General features: G+C 45.9%; 1 protein-coding gene across 1 annotated transcript in view; it reads left to right on the forward strand.

The window, feature by feature from the left end:
• Positions 1-17,168, forward strand: part of LOC120991159 (gastrula zinc finger protein XlCGF17.1-like) — a 31,041-nt gene extending 13,873 nt beyond the window's left edge. Inside the window, exon 2 of the mRNA XM_040420069.1 lies at positions 15,885-17,168. Within this exon, the coding sequence (XP_040276003.1) occupies positions 15,885-16,942 (1,058 nt within the window). The 3' untranslated portion in view covers positions 16,943-17,168. The remainder of the gene's footprint in view (positions 1-15,884) is intronic.
• The last annotated feature ends 240 nt before the right edge of the window (positions 17,169-17,408 follow it).

Raw genomic sequence — 17,408 nt, forward strand, 5'->3', positions numbered from 1 at the left:
TGATTTAATATAGCAGGAACATCTTAGTTTTCTTGAAATTCAGGGACCCCTCTCACCTGAATATTGTGGCGTCTGCCTCTGTTATCCAGGTCTTCCACATGCCTTTGTAGGTCACGTAAGAGAATAGACTGTGCGGTCTTGGACATGTCGTATCACTGAAAAATACAAAAAATACAAATGTGATAGCACTCTACATCCAGCAATTTGCCTCCATGCTGGATGAGGCATTGGTGTACATTTTGGCCAAAGCGTAGTAAGCCACTCACCACGTCAAGGTCGCCTCTATTTGAGTGGTCCCTAACACTAGTTCCTACCTGTTCATGGGCCATGACAGCCACACAGGTAGGAACTAGTGTTAGGGACCACTCAAATAGAGGCGACCTTGACGCTTTGGCCAAAATGTACACCAATGCCTCATCCAGCATGGAGGCAAATTGCTGGATGTAGAGTGCTATCACATTTGTATTTTTCGTTTGTATATGTATTTCGCCATAGTGATGTGCACCACATACAGGTTGTGCTGACCCAATTGCCCACATGTCGTATCACTGACCTGGCAGCATTGTGATCTTCTTCTAGCTGATTGAGGCAGAGGCCTATATTCTGGACATCTTTTTGAATAGCCATCACGTCCGCTTTAAATGTGTCTTTAACTTCTGATATAAGGGCTCGAAAGTCCTGTTTCGTTGGAATCTGTTGGATATGGGACCACCAGTCAGGAGGGGGGGACTTGGGGGGGATCCAGATCTGTGGAGCTTGAGAGTGAGAATGACCTGTGTCTAGAAGGGGAGCGAGAACGCAAGATCTGTGAGACATCTAGGCAATCTGCTGGTTGGAGCATGGGCATCTTCTCAGGTGTACCCTCTGTGTAACGACCCAACCTGGAAACCCTCTGTGGCAGCGGGGTTGCCTTCTGTGGAGACGGTTCAGCGTCTGAGTGACCCTGTGGAGATAGATCCCCTATATGGGTTAATATGGGTGTCCCCCCTGAGAAGCCAGGTGTCTATTAAGGATGCTTTGTGGTGAACCTGGAGCAGGGAGGGCCAGTGAAGTCACCAGCAGTCGTGGCGATGCCGTCCCTGGGAGGGGGTTCAGGAGCTGTCCCTGGAGGTTTCCCTGTGCGGGGGATGGAGCAGCTTGTGACGCGGCCCAGAGTGATCCAGGTACCTCCCCCATCGTCGCGGGCTCCAGCGAGACTGATCGCTCCCTTACCTCCAGGTCTGGCAGAGGGATGTCAGTGTCTGTAGAAGGGAGCTCCGGCTGGTGCGCGGTATGTGGTCCACGAAGCATGGAGAGCGAGGTAGGCGACGAGAGTGAAATTGGCCGTGAGGCGATCCCGAACGCGCCCTGAAGCTGTGCGACGTGGTGATGGGAGGGCGCCATCTTGGATTCAGGTTCGTCCCTCTCTCTGTGTATGAACGCATCCATGGTCAGGGACACCGAGGTGTTCTGGAGTTCCGTGTTGTTTTTGGATGTCTTTACAGTCCTTTTCTTCCCCGTGTCAATGAGGGATAAACTTATTTTAGGCCTAATGGAGCTTGCTGGCTACGGAGCTCAGAGATCAAACGTCTCGCGCCATTGACTTCCGGCTACGCCCCCCCCCCCCCCCCCCCAATCTTATAATTTTTAAGAACATTTCCAAACCCCAATTTTTTCTGAACCAGTTTAGTTATGAAGTCACTTTCTGGGGCTTACATATTAGAAACCACCCATAAATCACCCCATTTTAGAAACTACACCCCTCAAGCTATTCAAAACTGATTTTACAAACTTTGTTAACCCTTTAGGTGCCCCACGAGAATTAAATAATATTGCGGATTTTAAATTTTAACCTATTTTTTCTGCAACCCATAAAGGGTTAACAGCCAAGCAAAACTTAAAATCTATTACCCTGAATATGGAGTTTGCAGAAACACCCCATGTGTAATGCAAAAACTTCAGAATCGACTTAAATCTATTCAGGGCCATCAATTACTGAATATTAAAGTGTGGTACAAGACATCCACACTCCAATACTATCTAATTTCAGTTTTTTTAACAAGCCCCATTTGCAGCACAAGCCCCCAGAAGATTTTCATTTCTACCACTGTAACTGGGGTCCAACCAAGGGGTCTTGCGTATGGCGATGTGGGGTTCTGGGTAATAAACTGCTGGGCATATAAATTTGTTTGGGCCACGATAAAATTTACTAAATCTTCACTGAAAAAGATTTTGAAAAAATCTATTTCTGTGAAGCCCGTGCAGTCCATTTGGATTCCAGAGTTTCCCACAAACTCTGGAATTTGGGGCTGATAATCATCATGGGGTGGTGTCCATAGGGGATCACTCTGGGAGCTGCCTCCGCTGCTACCCTGGGGCACCTTCTAGAGGGTCCCTTATCAGCAGATGATGATGATAATGATGAGGGGGTAGAGAGGAAAGTGGCATCCTCTTCTCCCTCACTGGCAGACTCAGTATCGGAGGCAAGCCTGGCGTATGCCTCTTCAGCTGAGTATACTCGTTGGGACGGATGGGACATTTTTATTTTATTGGGGTGTGAAATGTGTAAACCTTTATTTAGTGTGAGGGGTGTGTATGTAGTGTTTTCACATGTGAAGGGGGCTTGTAATAAATTTGAAATAAAATTTAGAAGAAAAGTTGTTAAAAAAAAAAGTGTTTTCTGCACAAATTTAAACTTGCAGTGCAAACTGAGCAGACGCGATCAGTAATGGACACTACTGATCGTGCTCAGTGGTTGCAAAATGCACGCACGCAGATGGTGTGTTCGTGCAAAAACCTAAACTGACACTAACTGAAATTTATATATATATCTAACTAACTACCACTAACTGTAGGTCTTTTTTTCACACAAAAAAAAAAACCTCAAAAATGTGCAGATGCTACTGAGCACACTACTGATCGGTCCTCTGCAGCACGCTCGCACACAGATCGTGCGTGCAAAAATTGTAGTATAAAAATTCACTACAGTGCTCTGCAAAATGCACGCACGCAGATGGTGCATTCGTGCAAAAACCTAAACTGACACTGACTGAAATTTTTATATACCGTATTTCTCGCCCTATAAGACGCACCGGCCCATGAGACGCACCTAAGTTTTTGAGAAGGAAAATAAGAAAAAAATATTTTTAACCAAAAGGTTTGCTTTTGGTGGGTTTTGAACTAATGATGGTCTGTGTATGACACTGTTATGGGGGGATCCACATATGGCACTGTTATGGAGTGGATCCGTGGATGGCACTGTTATGGGGGGATCCGTGGATGGCACTGTTATGGGGGGATCCGTGGATGGCACTGTTATGGGGGGATCCGTGGATGGCACTGTTATGGGTGGGGTCTGTGGATGGCACTATTATGGGGTGGAGGATCTGTGAATGACACGGTTATGGGGGAGATCTGTGGATGACACTGCTATATACAGTTGCAAGAAAAAGTATGTGAACCCTTTGGAATGATATGAATTTCTGCACAAATTGGTCATAAAATGTGATCTGATCTTCATCTAAGTCACAACAATAGACAATCACAGTCTGCTTAAACTAATAACACACTAATAATTAAATGTTACCATGTTTTTATTGAACACACCATGTAAACATTCACAATGCAGGTGGAAAAAGTATGTGAACCCTTGGATTTAATAACTGGTTGAACCTCCTTTGGCAGCAAAAACTTCAACTGAACGTTTCCTGCAGATCAGACGTGCACAACGGTCAGGAGTAATTCTTGACCAATCCTCTTTACAGAACTGTTTCAGTTCAGCAATATTCTTGGGATATCTGGTGTGAATCTCTTTCTTGAGGTCATGCCACAGCATCTCAATCGGGTTGAGGTCAGGACTGTGACTGGGCCACTCCAGAAGGTGTATTTTCTTCTGTTTAAGCCATTCTGTTGTTGATTTACTTCTATGCTCTGGGTCGTTGTCCTGTTGCAACACCCATCTTCTGTTGAGCTTCAGCTGGTGGACAGATGGCCTTAAGTTCTCCTGCAAAATGTCTTGATAAACTTGGGAATTAATTTTTTCTTTGATAGCAATCCGTCCAGGCACTGACGCAGCAAAGCAGCCCCAAACAATAATGCCCCCACCACCATACTTCACAGTTGGGATGAGGTTTTGATGTTGGTGTGCTGTGCCTCTTTTTCTCCACACATAGTGTTGTGTGTTTTTCTTCCAAACAACTCAACTTTGGTTTCATCTGTCCACAGAATATTTTGCTAGTACTGCTGTGGAACATCCAGGTGCTCTTGTGCAAACTGTAAACGTGCAGCAATGTTTTTTTTTGAAAGCAGTGGCTTCCTCTGTGGTATCCTCCCATGAAATCCATTCTTGTTTAGTGTTTTACGTATCGTAGATTCGCTAACAGGGATGTTAGCATATGCCAGAGACTTACCGTGGACTGATGAACAGCAAGGCTTTTGGAGATACTTTTATAACCCTTTCCAGCTTTATACAAGTCAACAATTCTTAATTGTAGGTCTTCTGAGAGCTCTTTTGTGTGAGACATCATTCACATCAGGCAATGCTCCTTGTGAAAAGCAAACCCAGAACTGGTGTGTGTTTTTTATAGGGCAGGGCAGCTGTAACCAACACCTCCAATCTCCTCTCATTGATTGGACTCCAGTTGGCTGACACCTCAGTCCAATTAGCTCTTGGAGATGTCATTAGTCTAGGGGTTCACATACTTTTTCCACCTGCACTGTGAATGTTTACATGGTGTGTTCAATAAAAACATGGTAGCATTTAATTATTTGTGTGTTATTAGTTTAAGCAGACTGTGATTGTCTATTGTTGTGACTTAGATGAAGATCAGATCACATTTTGCGACCAATTTGTGCAGAAATTCAAGTAATTCCAAAGGGTTCACATACTTTTTCTTGCAACTGTATGTGTCATCCGCAGTCCCCCCATAACAGTTTCCCCCAATACACCGGGCCCCGCCGCTCACTACTTTATGAATAAGGCAGGCGGAGCAGGTGCGCGACGTCAGTGAGTGGCGTTACGCTGCCAGCCGCTCTGCCTGCTACGGATGCTTGTTAGTAAGTGCTGATACAGGGGAGAGCATAACTTTAGTTAAAGTTATTAAGAGGTTAAGGATTACTGTTTAGAAATACTGCTGTGAGCGGCGGTGCCCGGTGTAAGAGTACAGTGACTGCACTGGGCCCCGCTGCAAGTTCCCGGACTCCATTTCCTCCTCGCTGATACATTGTGGGCTGCGATACTGCAGCATCGCAGACTGCGATGTAAAATGGCAGCATCCGCCCCATAAGACGCAGGGGCATTTCCCCCCCCCCCCCCACACACACACTTTTGGGGGGGGGGGGGAGCGTCTTATGGGGCAAAAAATACAGTATATACAGTCAGGTCCATAAATATTGGGACATCAACACAATTCTAACATTTTTGGCTCTATACACCACCACAATGGATTTGAAATGAAACGAACAATATGTGCTGTAACTGCAGACTGTCGGATTTAATTGAGGGTATTTACACCCAAATCAGGTGAATGGTGTAGGAATTACAACAGTTTGCATATGTGCCTCCCACTTGTTAAGGGACCAAAAGTAATGGTACTTAATAATAATCATAAATCAAACTTTCCCTTTTTAAGACTTGGTTACAAATCCTTTGCAGTCAATTACAGCCTGAAGTCTGGAGCGCATAGACATCACCAGACGCTGGGTTTCATCCCTGGGGATGCTCTGCCAGGCCACTACTGCAACTGTCTTCAGTTCCTGTTTGTTCTTGGGGCATTTTCCCTTCAGTTTTGTCTTCAGCAAGTGAAATGCATGCTCAATCGGATTCAGGTCAGGTGATTGACTTGGCCATTGCATAACATTCCACTTCTTTCCCTTAAAAAACTCTTTGGTTGCTTTTGCAGTATGCTTTGGGTCATTGTCCAGCTGTACTGTAAAGCGCCGTCCAATGAGTTCTGAAGCATTTGGCTGAATATGAGCAGATAATATTGCCCGAAAAACTTCAGAATTCATCCTGCTGCTTTTGTCAGCAGTCACATCCTCAAAAAATACAGGAGAACCAGTTCCATTGGCAGCCATACATGCCCACGTCAAGACACTACCACCACCATGCTTCACTGATGAGGTGGTATGCTTAGGATCATGAGCAGTTCCTTTCGTTCTCCATACTCTTCTATTCCCATCACTCTGGTACAAGTTGATCTTGGTCTCATCTGTCCATAGGATGTTGTTCCAGAACTGTGAAGGCTTTTTTTAGATGTCGTTTGGCAAACTCTAATCTGGCCTTCCTGTTTTTGAGGCTCACCAATGGTTTACATCTTGTGCTGAACGCTCTGTATTCACTCTGGTGAAGTCTTCTCTTGATTGTTGACTTTGACACACATACACCTACCTCCTGGAGAGTGTTCTTGATCTGGCCAACTGTTGTGAAGGGTGTTTTCCTTAACAGGGAAATAATTCTTCGGTCATCCACCACAGTTGTTTTCCGTGGTCTTCCAGGTCTTTTGGTGTTGCTGAGCTCACCAGTGCGGTCCTTCTTTTTAAGAATGTTCCAAACAGTTGTTTTGGCCACGCCTAATGTTTTTGCTATTTCTCTGATGGGTTTGTTTCGTTTTTTCAGCCTAATGATGGCTTGCTTCACTGATAAGGACAGCTCTTTGGATCTCATCTTGAGAGTTGACAGCAACAGATTCCAAATGCAAATGTCACACTTGAAATGAACTCTGGTCTTTTTATCTCCTCATTGTAAGTGGGATAATGAGGGAATAACACACACCTGGCCATGGAACAGTTGAGAAGCCAATTGTCCCCTTACTTTTGGTCCCTTAACAAGTGGGAGGCACATATGCAAACTGTTGTAATTCCTACACCGTTCACCTGATTTGGATGTAAATGCCCTCAAATTAAAGCTGACAGTCTGCAGGTAAAGCACATCCTGTTTGTTTCAGTTCAAATCGCTTGTGATGATGTATAGAGCCAAAAATCTTAGAATTGTGTCGATGTCCCAATATTTATGGACCTGCCTGTATGTGTGTGTGTGTGTGTGTGTGTATATATATATATATATATATATATATATATATATATATATAAACTCTATTTATATAAAGCCCTAACTACAAGTTCTTTTTTATTAACCCCAAAAAAAATAAAAATTGGCAAAAGAATCAGCACAAATAATCCCCAGGTGCTGATCGAGCAGGTACGCACTGAACAGCACTTGGTGGTCACAGCTCGCATGCAGAAAAAGTGGTGCAGAGCTGGAAAATAGTAAAATATATATATATAAAAGACCAAAAAAAGTGCACAGACCAAATGGCGCCTGTAGGACTAGGGGCGGGAAGGGACAGGGACAGAGGTTGGTTTAGGGATCTGGAACAGCTGCAAATGAAAAAAATTTATCTGTGCAACAATTCCAGATGTTCTTCTTCTTTTCAGCAGGGAAGGTGTTAAAATCGCAGTGGTGTACACCACAAGTTCCAGCAAGCCACAAGCAGCACAGAAAGGCACAGAAGAACCTCTCGGTATGCAGTCACCAGCTAGAATGGCTGCATGCAGGGAAGTTCAGCCTCTTCCTGTGCAGCTATAGCGCTGCCATTGGCTGGAGCGTTGTTCCAGCCAATAGCAGCGTTGGCAGTGGAACCAAAACACTGGTGTCCCCTGCCTGACCTAGGAGGAGACAGGTGCTGACTTGTTCAGCATCGGTCATCTCCAGATCAGGTCATAGTGACATTTTTCTCACACTTTTGGGGGACAAAGTGTCTCTTTTATACAGCAAAAAAAAAAGAGAATGAAATGAAGGGCAGAAGGTGTCACAAACTATGAATCCGATCGGTCCGGATCCCACAGCTCTGACGTAGTGGTCTGTGACGGAGTCTGCGCACACACAGAGACCTCACGTGACCGGGGTATTACCATCCGGCTAACACCCCCCCACTACACTTTGGTAACTGCCACCACGTGGGTTCCCGGTCCACGAGCCGACTATCCGGGTCATTCACTATCACACAGATCAGTGGATGAACCGGATATCACTTACTGACCAACCGCAGTCAATCAGCCCCAGCTACAATTCCTAAATGCAATTTAACTAACTACCTGGTAACGTCTCTTCAAAGGCAAGGTACGTTGTTCAGCAGCTTAGAATATGGAAGACTTGGCCATTTAGATTTTATAATCTTTAATAAGAGGTAAAAAGCAGTGCATACAAATCTAATGAAAATGACTATAAATCTACAGAATAATAATAACAATATAAATAATCACGACAGTTCAAATGAAAGGGAAAAAGATGAAAGAATACTTAGTTTCTCTGGAGGGTTTCAGATGGTCGTTCATATGTCCTTTTTGAATCCTTGCAAACCCCGTTCAGTATGTATCAGGGGAGACCCTCAAAGTTCTTCTGATACAGGGATATGCTGTCAATGTCCAATTAAGTGTCGGGTGATGTTCCATGGGTCTCTCTCTCTGTCCTTGTGCACGGATCTTTATCAACTCTCCCATGGGCAGGAGACTTACTCCTGTCAGCCAATGGCAACAGAGTGACTGTGAAGCCTAGGGATTGTTTTATGACCCCCTCAAAGTTCAGTTCCTACAATGAGGATTATACTTAAGCCCGTATCTCCCTGATACATCGGCATATTTTTATACAGAATACATATTTGCGATCCTTATTTATTTACATACAGAATGAGACCACACACGGTAATGCTGGGACCTGTAGTTCTTCTACCACCCATAGGTGAGCTACAGAATCACATCCTCTGGTCATATTTGATACCCAATTAATCACAATACTCTGTAGAGCCTGGATCTGGTGTCAGAAAAGGCATAAGTTGATTCATAACTGAAATATGAAAGTGGACTGGTTTTATGCCCAGAGCTAATTAAGGGCTATTAGCTCTCCTCAAACCAGACCTGGAAATTAATGACGTCACGCTCCAGCCAGGCTTGACAGCGAGCTGATCTTTATCTTATAGGACAAGATGAGCTGGGCCTGGTATAGCCTTTATGACCTTTTATAGCCGGCCTCACAGAGTAGTGGTAATAAAAGTGTCCATCCATATCATACTTGACCCAGGCTTCAGGAAGATGAGAGTTCACTGTTCTTTTACATAGGCCAGAAGCATACAAAATGGCTACCCAGAGGAATTATGTATGTATGCCGGCACACCTCCCTCTTTTAAAAGGTTGCCTGGGGAAATGGCCACAAGCCTATTCTACAGCAACCCAGCCGTCTCCGGCCGATTCTCCCTGCCGCGACAACCCGTCGGCATTTCCATGTAAACTACCTTTTCTGTGCTGCACGGTGAAGTTGTACTGCTGCAAAATCAGGCTCCATCTCAGCAGTTTCGCATTGTCTCCTGCGAGACGTGCCAACCAGCTGAGGGGATTGTGATCGGTGATCACTGTGAAATTGCGTCCATACAGGTAGTGTTGTAGCTTTTGCAGGGACCACACAATAGCTAAACACTTCTTCTCTATTGTGGAGTAGCTGGTCTCCCTGGCCAGTAACTTACGGCTCAGGTATAGTACAGGATGCTCCTCCCCGGCCTGGTTCACCTGACTCAGGACTGCACCCAGACCAAAGGCGGAAGCATCCGTGTGGACCACAAACTTCCGAGTGAAATCTGGGGACTGAAGCACAGGAGAACTGGCTAGTGCATCCTTCAGGGCCTGGAAGCCTTGCTCGCATTCTGGCGTCCATGACACCATCCTGGGCAGCTTCTTCTTGGTCAAGTCTGTCAGAGGCTTGGCCAGGGCGCTATAGTTCGGGATGAACTTCCTATAGTACCCGGCCGTTCCCAAGAAAGACATGACCTGTTTCTTGGTGAGAGGTGTTGGCCATCTCGTAATGGCTTCCACCTTCTCTATTTCAGGCCTCAGTGTGCCTCCTCCTACTCTGTGGCCTAAGTAAGTGACCTCATTCATGCCCAGCTGGCACTTGCTAGGCTTAACAGTTAGTCCAGCCGCAGCAAGTTTGTCCAGTACTTGCGACAGGTGCACCAGGTGCTCCTTCCACGTGGGGCTATACACGGCAATGTCGTCTAAATAGGCGACAGCACATTCTTCTAGTCCTTCCAGCAAGTCATTCACAAGCCTTTGAAAGGTGGCTGGTGCATTCTTCATCCCAAACGGCATTACAGTAAATTCGTGTAAGCCGAAAGGGGTGATGAAGGCCGACTTCTCCTGAGCCTCCGAGGTCAGGGGAATCTGCCAATACCCCCTGCTCAGGTCCATGATTGTCAGGTAGCTGGCTCCTGCCAACTTATCTAACAGTTCATCAATCCTGGGCATGGGGTAAGCATCCGAGGTTGTGATGGCATTCAGTTTCCGATAATCCACACAGAACCTGGTTGTCTGACCAGAACCACCGGTGAGGCCCAAGCGCTGTGGGATTTCTGAATGACCCCGAGCTGCTTCATCTCCTCGATCTCCCTCCTGAGGTCTGCCTGGACCTCCATTGAGACTCGGTAGGCGGACTGCTTTGTGGGAGCATGTGTACCTGTGTCCACATGATGGACTGCAAGGTGTGTTCTCCCGGGTTTCCCTGTAAAAGTGTCACGGTGAGCCGTCAACACTTCTAAGAGCTGAGATCTCTGCTGGGACGAGAGTTGAGGGTTGAGGGTTAAGTCCACCTCCAACTCTCGAGTGTCAGCTAGCAGATCTAGTAGGGGGTCGGCCTCCTCCCTTTCGGGCAGGCTGCAAACCGGCATAACATGTGGCGTTCTCTCGTGATGCTCCTTGAGCATGTTGACGTGAAACGTCTTCTGTCTTCTACCTCCCTCTCCAAGGCCCACCACATAATTTACCTTACTCAGACGTTTGACAATGGGGTACGGCCCTTCCCATGCAGCTTGCAGTTTGTTTTGCCACATCGGCAGCAGGACATAGACCTTCTGCCCCTCCTGGTAGATTCTCTCTCGGGCAGTGCGGTTATACCACTGCTTCTGTTTGCTTTGGGCCTGCACCATATTCTCCTGTACCAGACCTACAAGCGACTCCATTTTGTCTCGGAACCTGAGGACATAGTCTACTACAGATACTTCCGTTCCGGCAACCTTGCCTTCCCAAGACTCTCTGATTAGGTCTAGGGGACCTCTTACTCGTCGACCATACAGGATTTCGAAGGGCGAAAACCCGGTTGACTCCTGGGGAACCTTTCTGTAGGCAAATAGCAGGTGAGGTAGATATCGTTCCCAGTCCGTCCCTTGCGCCTCCACGAACGTCTTCAGCATCTGCTTCAACGTCCCGTTGAAGCGCTCACAGAGGCCGTTTGTTTGTGGGTGGTAAGGGCTGGCTACGATATGGTTCACCTGTATTTTCCTACAGAGCCCCTGCATTAGTTCAGACATGAACTGAGGTCCTTGGTCGCTGAGAAGCTCAGCTGGGAACCCCACTCTCGTGAAGATCCCCAGCAGGGCGTCCGCAACCTTGTCCGCCCTAATGGAGGATAACGCCACTGCTTCTGGGTAGCGCGTCGCGTAATCCACCAGGGTTAATATGAACCGTTTACCCGAACTGCTGGGGATGGCCAGTGGACCAATGATGTCCACGGCCACCCTCCTGAAGGGTTCATCAATTATCGGTAAGGGATTCAATGGAGCTCGGTGACGGTCTCCTGCTTTGCCAACTCGCTGACAGGTGTCGCAGGACCTGCAGTACTTGGCGACATCTGCCCCGAGGCCAGGCCAGAAAAAATTCTGCATCACCCGGGACTTTGTTTTGGTTATTCCCAGGTGACCAGCTAAGGGGATCTCATGAGCCACTTGCAGTAATTGTTCCCTGAACTGCACAGGTACAATGAGCTGCCTCTTGAGTGGCCCCACCCCACTGTCACTGTGGGAGATGTCCTCCTTATACAGTTTCCCATTGTCCCAACACACTCGGTATTTGTCTCCCTCAGTGTGAGGGCTAGCAGCTAACCCTCTTAGCTGCTCCAAGGTAGGGTCATCTCGCAGGGCCTGCCCAAAGGCGGCACTACAAGTCCCAGTCAGCTGTCCTGTGGCGAACAGGGACAGTGGCTGAGGCTCTGACGCGGTTAAGTCCACGGGGTCCGAACCAGTGGAAGGGGACACTTCCACTTGCTCTTCCCCAATGGAGCGTTCCGCTGCGGCTTTTGCAGCCCTGCGAGTGACGGGCAACACAGGCACAATAATGTCATCACATTTAACATTTGCACAACTTGAATCAGTTAAACACATGTCAGCTACCTGTGTACATACACCCGCCATCCCCTCTACATCTCCTGTCGTAGGAGAACTGCTCCCACACACCCCACCTCCCACCTCCCACGGTCCATCCCCAAGGTTATCGGATGTTACACAAACATCCTTGCACAGTACCTCGGTATGTCCAGGGACCTCCATAGGGACGGGTGAGTCCTGTATGCTACCAGGGGGCACGTAGCACGAGACCAATCGTCCTAGGTCAGTGCCTAATAAAACATTTGTGGGGATCTCCGCAGAGACTCCCACCTCCCTTACTCCACTCCCAGCCCCCCAATCAAGGAAAACACGAGCTAGGGGAACATTAGGGCTCACCCCCCCCAACTCCCGTGATGGTGAGGCTTTTGCCGGGAATAAGGTCTGCGTCATCCACTAGTTCAGGCCGAACTAGTGTGACTTCGGCTCCTGTATCGCGGAAGCCTGTGGTGCACCGGTTGCCCACAGTAACCGACTGTAGGTTGTCTGCGGTGTGTCTTGCAGCTCCATTCACCAACAGCACAGATGATGGGTTGCGGGCAAGCTTGCCAGGGGGTGCTGTCTTCTTCTCCGGGCACGAGTGGCTGAGGTGTCCTGGCTTGCCGCACGCATAGCATTTGCGCACATCTGTCGGTGCTGGCTTGACTCCTTCGGGTCTTTGTGCAGGCCTGTGAAAGGGTCGCTGGACCGGAACCGACAAAGCTGGCCGGGAGGAAGAAGCAGATGAAGAGGTTCCTCCCAGGCGGGACAGAGTGTCTTTGAATGCCCGAGTGCTGGGCATGGCGACGTATTCATCGGCTAGCTCGGCCGCCTCTCGCGCACTCTTCGGCTTGTGCTCACATACATATTTTTGCACATCTGTGGGGCAATTGGAGACAAACTGTTCTCGGACCATCAGATCCGCCAGGGACTGCTTGGTGTCCTCTGTGAGGGGATCAGACCACTGTTGGAAGGTGGTCTGCAACTTGCCCAGATGGTCCGTAAAAGTATCTCCGGGCCCTCTCCGCAGGGACCGGAACCGTAAACGGTAAGTCTCTGGAGTCAGCTGGTACTTGACCAGAATAGCCTTTTTGATGACCGTGTAACTAGTACGCTCTGCTAATGGTAGTCCGACCAGGGCCTCCATAGCTTTGCCCTTCAGTGCGGACATTAGATGTCCCGCCCACTGCGGCTCTGGTACCTGGTACTGCTGGCATGAGGTTTCAAAAGCATGCAGGAAAAGATCAATGTCACAGTTCTCAGACTCCATCACAGGCAGTTTTGGCTTGACCATCAGGGATGGGCCTGTGGATGTAGCATGCCGGTCGGACCCCTGAAGCTGTACTCGGGCCATGTCCAGTTCATGCCTGCGGACAGCTTCCCGTTCTCGTTCTGCAGACTCGCGCTCAGCCTGGCGCTCTGCCCGACGTGCCTCCAGCAGCCGAAAATATAATTCCGGTTACTGAGCATTAGTTGGTCCAGACCATTTTGGGATGGCATAGAGACAGAGTTATGTCCAGCTAGAGGACTGCAAGCCCCAGCAGGCTGTCCTCCTCCCAGTTCATCATCCTCATTCTGGAAGGGGTCACCTGGCTCAGGGGCCCCTGAGTGTCCTTCATTCTCTGAATCCTGCAGGGATGACTCTTGACTCCTCTGTGCACATAACTCCTGGATAAGGACAGTCTTATTTTTCCCATATACTTGGAGGCCTTTGTGCTCACACAGAGCTGTGATATCAGACACGCTCATGGCGTCATAATTCACGGATTCGGACATTATTGCCAAATAAAAGATAGGACAGAAAACAAGAGAGAGGGGAGGGTACTGTCGTGAATTATTATTCAATCAAAACTAATGCACTGTGCTTCGTCTTCCAGAATTTTTCAATCCTTTAGTACAGAGTTATGGACATAACTTCATGCACTAATATTCTAAGCATACAGAATCCCACCGCTGCCACCAGAAAATGTCACGAACTATGAATCCGATCGGTCCGGATCCCACAGCTCTGACGTAGTGGTCTGTGACGGAGTCTGCGCACACACAGAGACCTCACGTGACCGGGGTATTACCATTCGGCTAACACCCCCCCACTACACTTTGGTAACTGCCACCACGTGGGTTCCCGGTCCACGAGCCGACTATCCGGGTCATTCACTATCACACAGATCAGTGGATGAACCGGATATCACTTACTGACCAACCGCAGTCAATCACCCCCAGCTACAATTCCTAAATGCAATTTAACTAACTACCTGGTAACGTCTCTTCAAAGGCAAGGTACGTTGTTCAGCAGCTTAGAATATGGAAGACTTGGCCATTTAGATTTTATAATCTTTAATAAGAGGTAAAAAGCAGTGCATACAAATCTAATGAAAATGACTATAAATCTACAGAATAATAATAACAATATAAATAATCACGACAGTTCAAATGAAAGGGAAAAAGATGAAGGAATACTTAGTTTCTCAGGAGGGTTTCAGATGGTCGTTCATATGTCCTTTTTGAATCCTTGCAAACCCCGTTCAGTATGTATCAGGGGAGACCCTCAAAGTTCTTCTGATACAGGGATATGCTGTCAATGTCCAATTAAGTGTCTGGTGATGTTCCATGGGTCTCTCTCTCTGTCCTTGTGCACGGATCTTTATCAACTCTCCCATGGGCAGGAGACTTACTCCTGTCAGCCAATGGCAACAGAGTGACTGTGAAGCCTAGGGATTGTTTTATGACCCCCTCAAAGTTCAGTTCCTACAATGAGGATTATACTTAAGCCCGTATCTCCCTGATACATCGGCATATTTTTATACAGAATACATATTTGCGATCCTTATTTATTTACATACAGAATGAGACCACACACGGTAATGCTGGGACCTGTAGTTCTTCTACCACCCATAGGTGAGCTACAGAATCACATCCTCTGGTCATATTTGATACCCAATTAATCACAATACTCTGTAGAGCCTGGATCTGGTGTCAGAAAGGGCATAAGTTGATTCATAACTGAAATATGAAAGTGGACTGGTTTTATGCCCAGAGCTAATTAAGGGCTATTAGCTCTCCTCAAACCAGACCTGGAAATTAATGACGTCACGCTCCAGCCAGGCTTGACAGCGAGCTGATCTTTATCTTATAGGACAAGATGAGCTGGGCCTGGTATAGCCTTTATGACCTTTTATAGCCGGCCTCACAGAGTAGTGGTAATAAAAGTGTCCATCTATATCATACTTGACCCAGGCTTCAGGAAGATGAGAGTTCACTGTTCTTTTACATAGGCCAGAAGCATACAAAATGGCTACCCAGAGGAATTATGTATGTATGCCGGCACAGAAGGTGGTAATAATATCAATGTATAGAACTAGGGGATATAAGAATGTGTAAATAGGGAGGAATATGAAGATGTATATAGACAGACATATTGAGGATCCTCAGGATAGGTCATCAGTATTAAAGTCTCCTTAAGCTATATTTGTGTAATAAGTGGTACCCAGAAGTGGACCAGAATCCTGAACATTGTCAGGCAGTCCTATAGAAAGCTGTGCAAGGCTGAAATGACATATGCAGTGTTTCAAACCTAAGCCAGAAATGAATTAAAATGAAAGATGTATTGTAAACCTTTTAGTTTTTGCTTGATCAAATTCCGGCCTAATAGGAATGTTATAAGTTTGTCTACTCAAAATGATTTAACAAAAAAAAAATCACAAATTCCAATTATTATCTCTGCAGATAATTCCAGTAAAGATTTTAAAGGAAACTTCTTGCTAAGACCAAATTATAAAGTAGAACATGAAGATCTCATGCAGCACTCTTCAGGAGGCAACCATGTTAATCTTAATGTACTTTCAGGACTTCCTATTACAGATATATCACATAATCCCCCTAATCATGAGGAACCTTCTGTTAACCAATCACAGATTGTTACCGGAAGTGCAGGTCAAAAAGCGCTCCAGCCCGGTAAAGAGTTTACAAAGAGATCAAGTCACAGAACTACACACAGAAGAATTCACAGTGTGGAGAAGCACCATTCATGTTTAGAATGTGAGAACTATTTTACGGATAAATCAAGTCTTGTTAAACAAGAGAGTAGTCATAGAGGAAAGAAGCCATATTCGTGTTCAGAATGTGGGAAATACTTTGGCTCTAAATCAATTCTTGTTCAACATGAGAGAAATCACACAGTAGAGAAGACATACTCATGTTCAGAATGTGGGAAATGTTTTGCACAAAAATTTGAACTTGCTTACCATAAAATACGTCACACACGAGAGAAGCCATATTCATGTTCAGAATGTGGGAAATTTTTTGTAGATAAATCATATCTTGTTATACATGAGAGGATTCATACAGGGGAGAAACCATATTCATGTTCAGAATGTGAGAAATGTTTTGCAGATAAATCAAGTCTTGCTAAACATGAAAGAATTCACACAGGAGAGAAGCCATATGCATGCTTAGAATGTGAGAAATGTTTTTCAGATAAATCAAATCTAGTTACACATGAGAAAATTCACACAGGAGAGAAGCCATATTCTTGTTCAGAATGTGGGAAATCTTTTATACTTAAATCACATCTTACTAGACATAACAGAATTCACACAGGAGTGAAGCCATATTCATGCTCAGAATGTGGAAAATGTTTTGCACGTAAAACAAATCTAGTTAGACATGAGAGACTTCACACAGGAGAGAAGCCATATTCTTGTTCAGAATGTGAGATATCTTTTATACATAAATCAAATCTTACTAGACATAAGAGAATTCACTCAGGAGTGAAGCCGTATTAATGCTCAGAATGTGGAAAATGCTTTACAAATAAATCAAGTGTTGTAGCTGAGAGAATTCACACTGGAGAGAAACCACATTCATGTTTAGAATGTGAGAAATGTTTTGCAGATAAATCAATCTAGTTACACATGAGAGACTTCACACAGGAGAGAAGCCATATTTTTGTTCAGAATGTGTAAAATCTTTCAAAAATAAATCATATCTTATTAGACATAAGAGAATGCACACAGAAGTGAAGCTGTATTCATGTTCATAATGTGAGAAATGCTTTAGCTATAAATCAAGTCTTGTTAAACATGAGAGAATTCACACAGGAGAGAAGCCGTATGCATGCTTAGAATGTGGGAAAAGTTTTAACCAAAAATCAGAACTTTTTTTCCCATGAGATTTATCACACAGGAGAAAAGCCCTATTCATGTTCAGAATGTGGGAAATGTTTTGCAGATAAATCAGGTTTTGCTAAAC

Source organism: Bufo bufo, chromosome 2 (genome assembly GCF_905171765.1).
Source record: "Bufo bufo chromosome 2, aBufBuf1.1, whole genome shotgun sequence".
Classification (NCBI taxonomy): domain Eukaryota; kingdom Metazoa; phylum Chordata; class Amphibia; order Anura; family Bufonidae; genus Bufo; species Bufo bufo.